This window comes from Miscanthus floridulus, chromosome 2 (assembly GCF_019320115.1).
Source record: "Miscanthus floridulus cultivar M001 chromosome 2, ASM1932011v1, whole genome shotgun sequence".
Lineage (NCBI taxonomy): Eukaryota > Viridiplantae > Streptophyta > Magnoliopsida > Poales > Poaceae > Miscanthus > Miscanthus floridulus.
Genome location: NC_089581.1, coordinates 61,182,688 through 61,193,576, shown reverse-complemented (window position 1 = coordinate 61,193,576; position 10,889 = coordinate 61,182,688). Strand labels below are relative to the sequence as shown.

At 44.8% G+C, this 10,889-nt stretch overlaps 1 protein-coding gene and 1 pseudogene across 2 annotated transcripts; one reads left to right on the top strand and one right to left on the bottom strand.

Moving 5' to 3' along the window:
* Window positions 1-3,780: 3,780 nt before the first annotated feature.
* LOC136536623 (uncharacterized) lies at window positions 3,781-6,630 on the bottom strand (annotated as a pseudogene).
* A 317-nt stretch (window positions 6,631-6,947) lies between these two features.
* Window positions 6,948-10,667, top strand: LOC136538958 (putative pentatricopeptide repeat-containing protein At1g13630). Of its 2 annotated transcripts, XR_010779509.1 has the most exons (3): window positions 6,948-7,429; window positions 8,064-10,319; window positions 10,608-10,667. XR_010779509.1 is itself a non-coding variant. In XM_066530874.1 (2 exons), the coding sequence occupies exons 1-2, from the start codon at window positions 7,057-7,059 to the stop codon at window positions 10,112-10,114; spliced, it is 2,424 nt and encodes an 807-aa protein (XP_066386971.1). In that variant the 5' UTR covers window positions 6,948-7,056; the 3' UTR covers window positions 10,115-10,544. The 2 variants fall into 2 exon arrangements, 1 of the variants encoding a protein (XP_066386971.1); XM_066530874.1 differs by lacking the exon at window positions 10,608-10,667 and having other exon boundaries at window positions 8,064-10,544.
* The last annotated feature ends 222 nt before the right edge of the window (window positions 10,668-10,889 follow it).

Sequence of the window (10,889 nt, the reverse complement as noted above, 5' to 3'; positions counted from 1 at the left end):
CCCCTGAAATAAAAATATGTAGAATGGGTAGTTCATGATGAAAAAATAAAATATATGAAACCCGGAGGAAAATCCGCAGTGATGAAATTGCGTATGCAGCTCGGCAATTAGTTGTAGATGAACATTATGCTTGGTTTTGGATGAAGTGTTTATATTTAATATAAACCGTTCGAACAGTTAGTTTGTAGCTGAGTCTCCAACCCTAGCTAACCCAGTCTTGCGAGTTACGCCGACCTTTGTCGTGCTCCACGCGGCGTCGTCTTGTAAGCCGGGCCTCGACTAGTGGCGCGACTCATGCGCAATCTTATGGGCTGGGTCTTTCCTAGTGGATATCGGGGGTTATACGTCCACACTGTGACCAAACTAATTGCACTTCGCAGAAACGCAAAACACCAGGTAGACCTTGCTATCATATAATGATGTCGATTTGTTGGAATTAGCGGTAGAACTTATAACTTCAAGTAGCTGAGGACGACCTGCAACAATATTTTAGTGTTTTTCATCCGTATTCATGTATTCATACAGTATATTTGCATATCACCAAACATTAAATAATGACAAGAAGATTCGATAGAGAGGATGATAACAGATACTTACAGTGTGCAGGTAATGCTTGGGATCCAAATAGCACAACAAAAATAGAAATGGTCATCGCGTGCATTAGTCGGGCATAGGTATTATCCCTCGTCTTCAATCTTTACAAGTGAGGCTCTGTTCGCTCGGAGAAATTTTGGAGAAATTTGAATGAATCTGAAAGAATTTATGAAAGAAAAACACTATTCCAAATAGAAAAAGAAGCGGATCAACCAAATTTAAAGGCACGCGAACAGAGCCTGAATTGTGTCGAGGAGCCCAGTTGACCGTGAGCAGTGATCAGAAGCACCTTGACCTCATACGAGCACATCCCACAAGTTTAAATAATGCGTTTCCTTGCAGGCTCTTTAAGAAAACACCTCACTTACATTTTTTTAATCGTTTTCTTCGAAAAGTTATGGAACATTTATAACTAAAACTAAACTCTCAACACGAAAGGAATTCCTGGCTTCTTTGCTGCTGTTGTTTCTAACTACTGGCGGCTTTAATGCGCTTTGCTACTGTTTCAAGGAGCACTTATCTTAGTTTGTGAGGAGTATTTGTGACGAGCCCAACAACATAACCGGTGAAAGGCTCCTTGCATCCCCAACAATCTTTTTCAAATAGCTAGCCGATGTGTACGAGAGAAGAAGGACAAACAAAAATAATAATATAACATCAGAGCATAGAAACACGAGCTGTGAGCGGGTGAATCGTTGCATTTTCACTATAACATTCGCTGAGGATACGTCCGCCAACAGATAGCCCTCCACTCAAAACTTTGCCACAAATTACAAACAGTCATGTTAGAAGTCGTCGACAGTTTACAAAACTGTGTGAGACTATCTACTCTTCTCTCGCTAGCTAGTTTCTTTTCTACTTTCTCTGTCTCTAGCGCTTTGCCCACTGATATCATGAGATTTATTCCCGTGTCTCTAGAGTTTGTCCTTCCTCAATCCTCACATTTTTTACTTATCGTATGCATACTTCAACTTATGTGCCTTTATCTTTTTTTATACCATAGGCCGTAGGATAATTGATAGAATTAGCTATATAGATGGCATACCTCTTTTATGGTGGGTAAATAGACGCGCTAGCTAGATAAATCATGTGTGCACACCTTGCTAATTAATTACATGCTTTTGTTTATCTTGAATAGCATCGAGTTAGAGCCGTAAATTATATATATTTTCTTTGTATAGCAATCGTACATATATTCTTTCAGTTGCGCGGAATTAAAGTTGCCAGCAGGTGGCCCAGCGAAAACGAGTCATACATATCTCTGTCTTCTATCTACTGTATGCACTGTTTTGACACTAGTGACGAGACGCCAGACGACTAAGGCCACCATCGACACTGTTCACAGTCGAAATTGTCTCAAAGAACAGTGCTATGAGCAATAGACAATACAATGATGAAGATCGGTAAGTAGCGGATCATCTTACGAATGGAGACTGAAGCCGGAAGCTGAGGTATGTGCTGGTGATTTTATTCAACACATGAGCAACGGACAAGCATGAAGTGGCTTAGTGGAATCGCATGGCTGCTTGGCATATTGATCACGACTTGCTACCGGTGATGAGGAAGCTAAACACATATATATATATTTACGACAGTGCCCCTGACGGACGCCTAAGGCTGCACTTCATTTCCCGCGTCTGCACTCCGTTTCTCCCGTGCGCCTGCACTTCGCGTCCGCGTCAGCACACCCCCGTCTGCGCCAGCACGCCCCCCTGCGCCAGCACGCCCATGCAGGGCCGCGCCACCCGGACATCGCCCACGCCGCTAGACCGCGCGCAGGGACCGATCGTGCCCCCTTCGTCGGTTGTGCCCACTCGGCGGCGCCCCGGCAGCTACACCAGGTGGCTGTAGAAGGTGGGTCCCGTTGCAACATGTGCAAAACCTGATATACTTTTGAAACATCCAGATGCAGCATTTGAAACATACGTCTGAAGGCAGATGAAATAATTGAAACTTGAGTATGAAACACTTGCAAAAACACTTAAAACCCATTGTAGACATACGCAACATCCAGATAAAACACTTGCAACATATGTGTGAAAACATATGCAACATCCAGATAATCACACTTGCACCATGCATCTGAAAAAACAGATGAAACATTGAAAATGAAAGCTTACAACATACGTGTACAACCATTGCAACATATATATGAAACATCCCGATCTACTTTTGCAACATCCGTATGAAGCACTTGCAACATAACTATGAAACATCTGAAACACTTGAAATATACACTTGCAACGTGTATTTTCCACCCTTCTTCTTTCGGATGATGCAGAGCAAAGCGGGGAACGGTCGGTTCCGGTCAGCTGGCGGGCGAGGATGGTGGCGCGACCTGGCAGCGGCCAGCTGCTCCTGCGTCTGGACTAGGCCCAGCCAGCAACGGCCCCTCTCCTGCGCGGCAGTCGATGAGCACGGTGGAGAAGGAGGAAGGCAGCCGCCAGTGCTCGGATGCGGTGGAGATGGAGGATGGAGGAGGGCACGGGGGTGGCGGAGAGTGCAGCGCCGAGAAGCGACGTGGAGAGGAGCGGGGACGGAATGCAGAGGAAGGCCGCCGGGAGTGCCGACTTGGCGGTCGGTGCGGGCATCGCAGCTGCAGCAACGAGAAGAAACTACGCAACGAGACGAGGACAAAGAGAAATACGTTCATTATTTATTTTTAGGTGAACCAGGAGAAGGAGTAGGCCGGGCTGGTCCTGCAGGCCCAAGTGAGCGCCTCCGGACGGACAGACTCATTATCCATATATTTAAGAGGTTATATACTAGTATATATTCTAGAGATATGGTGGACTAATTTAATTGAAAGATTGAAAAGCAATGCGCCTTGCCATGCATCCTAATTGTTTCCGTGAGCAAAAGCAAACGAAAGAGGAAAAGAGTTGGAAGTCCAGGTGTAGCACGATTATTATTTGCTGGCCGGTGGCGTTCATGCGTGGAGGGAGAGCCCGAGATGGAAGGGAACATTGTGCATACGTAGGCCGAATATTTGGTTGCCTCGGGCGCAGGTATCCAGTTTAAGTACTACAAAATTAAAAGACTCCATACCAAATATCCAATTTAAGAAGATATATTTGTAGATAAGAAAAACCTTCAATTAGCTTGTTCGGCTGGCCACGGTCGGCTGGCTGGCCAGCTTTTTTTTTCTAGCTAGAACAATATTTTTCTCTCATAAAAAATCAGCTGTTACAGTATTTTCCAGCTGCTACAGTGTAAACTAATGCCAGCCGAACAGCTCGGAATGCTGGAAGCGTGACAGTGGTCGTAATCCATGTCCTTGCTTAGCGGTTCCTTGATGTCTCTTACCACCTCATGACATCCACCTAAAAAAGGCATCGAAAGATGTCCAAACATTATTCAAACGAACCAAACACAAACATAGCAAACAAGGACCCCAAACCATACACACTACTCTCTCCTAAAGCACCACCAGGAGAGGCAAAACCGTGCAATATCAACTTTCAACATAGAGAGAATTTAAAATGCACCCATCTTCAAATCGTGCAAACACTGGCATGTTCGGTTTGCCACTCTAAAGGTTAGGCACATACCAAAGCTCTGACATGCATATATTTGCAAAGTAGAGCTATTTGGTTGGTTACCATGTCAAACTAAATTGAGTTGTGGCAAATTGAATGAGGTAAGTATTTGGACTCCTACACTATACCTGCCACAGATTGAAAGCATCTCTATGGTGACAATGCAATTAGCAACAAAACCAGTACAGAAAAGGTCTAAAACCATGTTTATCGTGAAGCATCTCTATCCAACATGGGACATAAGTTACCAATTTCTTCCCTATAAATACAAGGAATTTTATCCATAGAAAAATCACATTGCCTATGCAAGAAGCTACTTATAATCAAAATAATTAGCATATCATCAAAACAACAAGAAACAATCGTCTTACAAATTCCTAAGAGAAATAGAAAAAAGGATGCATTTTATCTCAAATTTACAAATATTTGGAGACAAATAAACACGAGACCAGAACGGGTGGGCAAGAAAGTTTTGAGAGGGGAGCAAGATGGACCAGCACGTAGCTGTAAGTTCCTGAATTACTTAAGCAAAAATAAGAAACCACCGTAGCCCACATAATGGGCTTTAAACAGGCACATTTGGAGATGGATAACGAGAAGATAGGCAGCAAATCGACTAGAACCCCATGTAGAATTACTAGAGATATTTGTTAGTTCTGAGAAGTGGCTGCAAAACAAGAGAAAGATTCAGTGAAAAGAGAATGAAAGGGTGAACAAGATGCAGGAGCCCATTTTTCCCTCTATCATGCCAGCTTTACATGGGTGGGTGGATAGCCGTAGCACACTTCTTTCTGCACGTGCGTGTTGCGCCCAAAATTGTGGCGATCAAATCCTCCACCAAAACTTAGCCCCCGAGAAAACACCTAACTTTCTTTGGTGCACTACAGTCTGGTAACAGAACAAACAACCTACCTTAGTGTGCCATGACTAACTTGCAGCATCGCAAGGTGTGGAGTCCAACCAAGCAGACCCTATGCTTATCTACCGGAGCCAACAAACTGAAGGTGTTCACAGCAATGAAATTTTACACAAACTGAAGGTGTTCCAGCAAAACTTAGTTAAAGAAACAATAGTAGAAAACAGAGAAAAACTCACATGAAAGTGTTCCACACAAGCCTTAAACAAAAGTAGAGCCAAACGACGTTACAAACATAGAGGTGCGAATCGAACTACTTACCGAAGCAAGAGTCATCGATGGTGCATACATGGAGCACACGCAGAGGCTCAGTACCCTCATATGCCTGAAGATCTGGGATAAGCATTAACTCAGCGAAAAACAACCGCTTGGCAGGGTGTGAGGTGCTTTGCTGGGGGTGGCAGTGAAGTTCACGTGGGCAAATGTCGTGCCATCTGCCTCGGAAAAGCACTTGGAAAGTAAAGACCATTGCCATCTCAAACTTATGCTGTGTTATTTCAGTAACAGTTGATAAGCACAAGATGTATTGCAGAAGCGGTTTGGAGTAAAAACAAGTTACGGAAGCTTGCAAATATATACCATCTTCTTGGTGGAGTTATAGTGCTCCAAGGCAAGCATGGCAAAATGGCATGCCTGAGGGCAAACCGGCCATCCAGAACGATCTGCTTCCATCTCCATCTCCTCTGCAGTCAAGTGCTCCTCGCTGCGAGTGGCGTATTTGGTTAATTCAGTTGCATCTAAATGCACTCTAAATGTTACAAGGCTGGGCATGCTAGAATCCAAGACTGCATTCTTATGCAATACACATGTGAAGGTTCTGATTTTGTTGTTATCATCAAATATAGTAACTATTAGGTCCCAGACATCACCCAGGTCTTCCACAGGTCAGGAGATCAAAGAACACACTAGACTCGACTCGAAGGAGCTATTGCCACTGCAGATCGAGCAGCAGCTATGGAAATTTTTTGAAGTTGCCCTAATACTTATCAAATTTTCATGCAAAAAGACATGCCAGTAGTCATCAGTGGTGCTTACTGTGTGTCGCTGGGTGGTTGATCCTTGAAGACAACGTCCTCGGCCTTGGTGGTGGCAAGCTTACGGTAGACGGCGACGAACTTGGCCTTGAAGGCACGGAAGGCGACCTTGTCCTCCTCGGTGTCGCACAGATCCTCGTCCGCCTCCTCCAGCCGCTTCGCATGTTCCAGCATCTCCCGATTGCCCCGCTCCCTCGCCTCCAGCACCTCCTTGGACCCTTCCAGCCCAAATACCAGTTCCAGAGGCTTGGACGGCAACTGCTCTCGCTGCCGCTTGTCGTCTGACCCTCGAGGCAGAGGGACCGGCACAGGGGACCAAAACGCCGGCATGAACGGCAACTTACTTAACCCTGTCGGTACCAAAGTAACCTTCACGGGCTGGCGTGGGATCCTCCTCCATCGTCCGGGCTTCCTCTGCCTCCCTGCCGTCGTGGCACCAGGCGACGACCCGCTCGCTGAGAATCCTTCTGAGCCTGAGGCCGCCGCCGAGCCCGTCGGTGCAGTACGTTGCCTCCTTCCACGGGATCGGCTAGGGTTTGGTCTTCCATGTCTAGGTCGGGCTGATCGATCTACCAGAGCTGGAGGCGGGGGCGCCCCTCGGCGTCACGGAGATGGTGGGAAGCGCGGCGGAGGCGCGGTGAGCGAGGGCGGCGACGATCTGTGGGAGCTTTAGTAATAGCTGAGGCATGATGGGCCTTTCCTTTCTCGATGAGACCCAAATAAATCTTAAAAGGAAGTTCTATTTGGATGAGCATTCAGCCCACTAACTCCAAGCCCAAAAAACTTTTGGCCCATAGTCATTTTCACACTTTTCCTCTCCACACACACAAGCAAAAACCCCGACCGGAGCACACGCGCCGCCGCTAAGCCTCCTTCACATGCCCGCCGCCACCGCCGACAAGCGCACGGAGGCCCTTCCACAACCATAGGCTGCCGCCGCGCTCCCCCGCCATGAGACCCTGCCCCACTTCGGATGCCCTTTCGACCACACATCCCCCTCCGCCTCCTCCTGCCTCACCTCCAGCACCGCACTCCCCGCCCACCCAGACCTCCACATAGACCGCTCTCCTACTCTCCCGCGGCGGCGTTGTCGGCGGCTGGAACAGAGTCCGAGGAGGAGGCGGTTGTGGGTAGGGACGCGCCGCTAGCCCCTCCCCGTGCAGGCGGGGCGGGAGGTGGACAGCCTGGGCGTGGCTGGGCACGGCAGGGGGCGCTCGATGAGGACAGGGTGGAGCTCGAGCGGAAGGCCTCTATCGCCGCACGGTTCAGGCACTGCCATGAGCTTCTGTGGCAGACTATGTGGCGGGAGATGCGCGACGGGTTGGCCCAGATGGTGGACGAACAAGGTGAGCTCGGTGTGAGTGCTTGACTGCTTGTGTTTGTATATCTAATAAGTAGCTGTTGCTCTTGCCGCGAACATGAAAGCACAGTTATTCATCAATCCTAGCTGCAATTGCCATGCTATTCCCTTAATTTTGTCTGAAGGGAACAGTATTTGCCGAGACTGGGTTGCATTTTTCGTGCTGTTAATTATATTTTGATTAAATCTAGGATCATCTGTTAATATACTGAAATTCCTATCCTGGTAATCGTATTTGTTTGAAATTTGTGATCATCTGTTACCGAGCTGCAACTTTCATGCTGCTGGAGTGCTGGTTGTATATTTGGTGGAAGTGTGAAGAGACAAGCTATGTATCTAGACATGGCATATATCTAGGTGCATAGCAAAAGCTATGTATCTAAAAAAGTCAAAACGACTTACAATTTGGAATGGAAGTAGTAGTAGTTTTGTCTGCAGAAAGCAAACTCGTAGCAGGATCACTAGCGTGGAAATTTTGCAGATTGTCACTTAGTGTATGCATAGGTATTCTTTCACATGTCTTGAAAATGGTAGTATTTGTATCTCAATGCATGCAACCACAAAAAACATTTAAACGTAACCTTTTTCTGCATTCAATTTTACCATATCTTTTGCTGTAGGTTCTGATTCTGCTCCGACTCTATGTGATATTCTGTGGAGTGGATTCAGGGAGTGGGATTCAAGCAGCATTGTGTGGGATGCTCTAGCAAATAGTTATGCTAGAGCTCAGATGAATCCTGATGCTCTTTATGTTCTTAGTAAAATGAGCAGCCTAAACATGCAAATCTCAATAACCACCTATGACAGTTTGTTGTACAGTCTAAGAAAGGCAGATGTGGCACTGGAGATTTTTAAAGAGATGGAGTCATGTGGTATTCCCCCCAGTGATTATTCCCATAGCATTCTCATAGATGGCCTCTGCAAGCAGGATAAAATTGGAGAAGCTTTATCTTTCCTTCAAGAGATTAGGAAAGAGGGGAAATTCATACCCTTGGGAATGACCTTTAACACCCTCATGTCTGCATTGTGTAATTGGGGGTTCATTCAGGATGCAAAATCAGTTTTCTGCCTGATGTTGAAGTATGGATTAAATCCGAGCAGGCACACATATTCAACCATTATACATGGTCTATGTAAAATAGGTTCTGTACGTGAAGCATTCAATATTTTTCAGAGTGTGACAGAAGAAGGAATGGAACTTGATATTGTCACTTGCAACAGCCTTTTTAATGGCTTTCGCTTGCATGGTCATACAAGAGAAATTCCAAACATGATTGAGATGATGAGGGGCCTAGGTGTCGAACCCGATATTGTTACTTATACTATACTTATTGCTGGCCACTGTGAAATTGGTGATGTTGAAGAAGGGATGAAGATACGAAAGGACATCTTAGGCCAAGGTATGGAGCTGAATATTGTCACATATAGCGTCCTTATCAATGCTCTCTTCAAGAAGGGCCTGTTCTATGAGGTCGAAAACCTACTTGGTGAGATATGCAGTATTGGTCTGGAATTGGATGCCATTGCATATTCCATCCTAATCCATGGGTACTCCAAGCTAGGAGAAATTGGAAGAGCACTTCAAGTCTGGAATCTAATGTGCTGTTCTCAGAGGGTAACTCCAACTTCAGTAAACCATGTATCTATTCTTCTAGGCCTTTGCAAGAAAGGATTCCTTGATGAAGCAAGGTCATATTTGGAAACTATAGCTAGCAAATATCAGCCATCCGATGTAGTCCTCTACAATGTAGTTATTGATGGTTATGCAAAAGTGGGTGATATTGGTAATGCTGTTCAGCTGTATGATGCAATTATTATGGCTGGTATGTGCCCAACCATTGTAACATGCAATTCTCTTCTATATGGTTACTGCAAATTTGGGGATCTGCATATGGCAGAGAGCTATTTTACGGCTATTCAGTTAAGTGATCTGCTGCCAACAACAGTTACGTACACCACCTTGATGGATGCACTCTCTGAAGCTGGGAAAGTTCATTCCATGCTAAGTCTTTTTAAAGAAATGACTGGAAAAGGTATCAAACCAAATGCAGTAACTTACAGTGTAGTTATTAAAGGACTTTGTAAGCAGTTCATGTTCCATGATGCCAAGAATGTTCTTGATGATATGTGTAGAGAAGGTTTTGATGCTGATCCAATACCTTACAACACGCTTATACAAGGTTTTTGTGAAACACAGGATGCCAAAAATGCTTTCTGTGTGTATGAACTAATGGTATGCCGTGGAGTGATGCCCACACCTGTTACTTATAACTTGCTTGTTAATGTGCTGTGCTCAAAGGGACTAGTTATTCACGCTGAAATGAAACTGGAGTCCTTCAGAAAACAGGGTGCCAAGCTGAGAAAATTTGCATACACAACACTTATCAAAGCTCAATGTGCAAAAGGGATGCCTTACAAGGCCATTATGTGGGTTGGCAAGCTTCTAGATGCAGGGTTTGAGGCATCTATTGAAGACTTCAGTGCAGCAATCAACCGATTATGCAGAAGACAGTTCACCAAAGAAGCTTTGATGCTCATACCTATCATGCTATCTGTTGGTGTTTATCCAGATATTCAACTATACCGTGTACTGGGTACAGCTGTACAGAAGAAAAATGAGTTATTCTATTTACCCATATTGCAAGCCCTTGCTATAAAAGCTGGTATTTAGTACTTTGAACATGCAAGTGAAACTGCCTGGTCACTGTTCTTAACAAGCCACATCGCACAGGCTGACTAACCCCTTTTGTATTTTGTATCCATGTTCGTTGCTCTGCAGCTTGCGATGTTCAGTTGCAAATGTTCGAATAGATGGGCATTTAGGCCTGTTGCCCACTGTCAATCGTTGGGTCAGTAGGATTGTGCCAAAGCACAAGGTTAGCTAAAGTTTTGACATCCATTTACACCTTTACATGATGTGATCAGTATATTTTACCAAGAATGCTAAGATCCTAAGATCATAGTTTGTATTTGGTTTTACCACATGTTCTTGTGCAATTAACGCCAATGAAAATGTACTTAACTTAAGGTTAACATTTTGGTACTATCCATTATCTTTCTGTTACATGTTTATGATACTGATTCTTATCATGATTTCTGAATTCAGACTTTACTATCACTAGATTTCACTGGCTTGCCAAACTATTGACCTTGTGCATGTAAAGCACATGTTCATGCAGGCAAATGTATGTGTTTACACCAAAATTTGGAAGAAAAACGCGGGAACTTGAAACTTTCAAAATTGAGTCATCAAGAATTTGATTGCATAAGGATCAATATCAACTGATTCAGATGCGGCACTGGGATCGGCTCTCTTCGGATGACATCAGCAGATAACGTCAATGAGCTACGATTGACATCGGGAAAGACATGTCGGACTCTACAAAAAGGGAAAGATTAGGGTCCAAGTTATCTTAAATTAGAAATGTTTTATCTTAATACCAAAA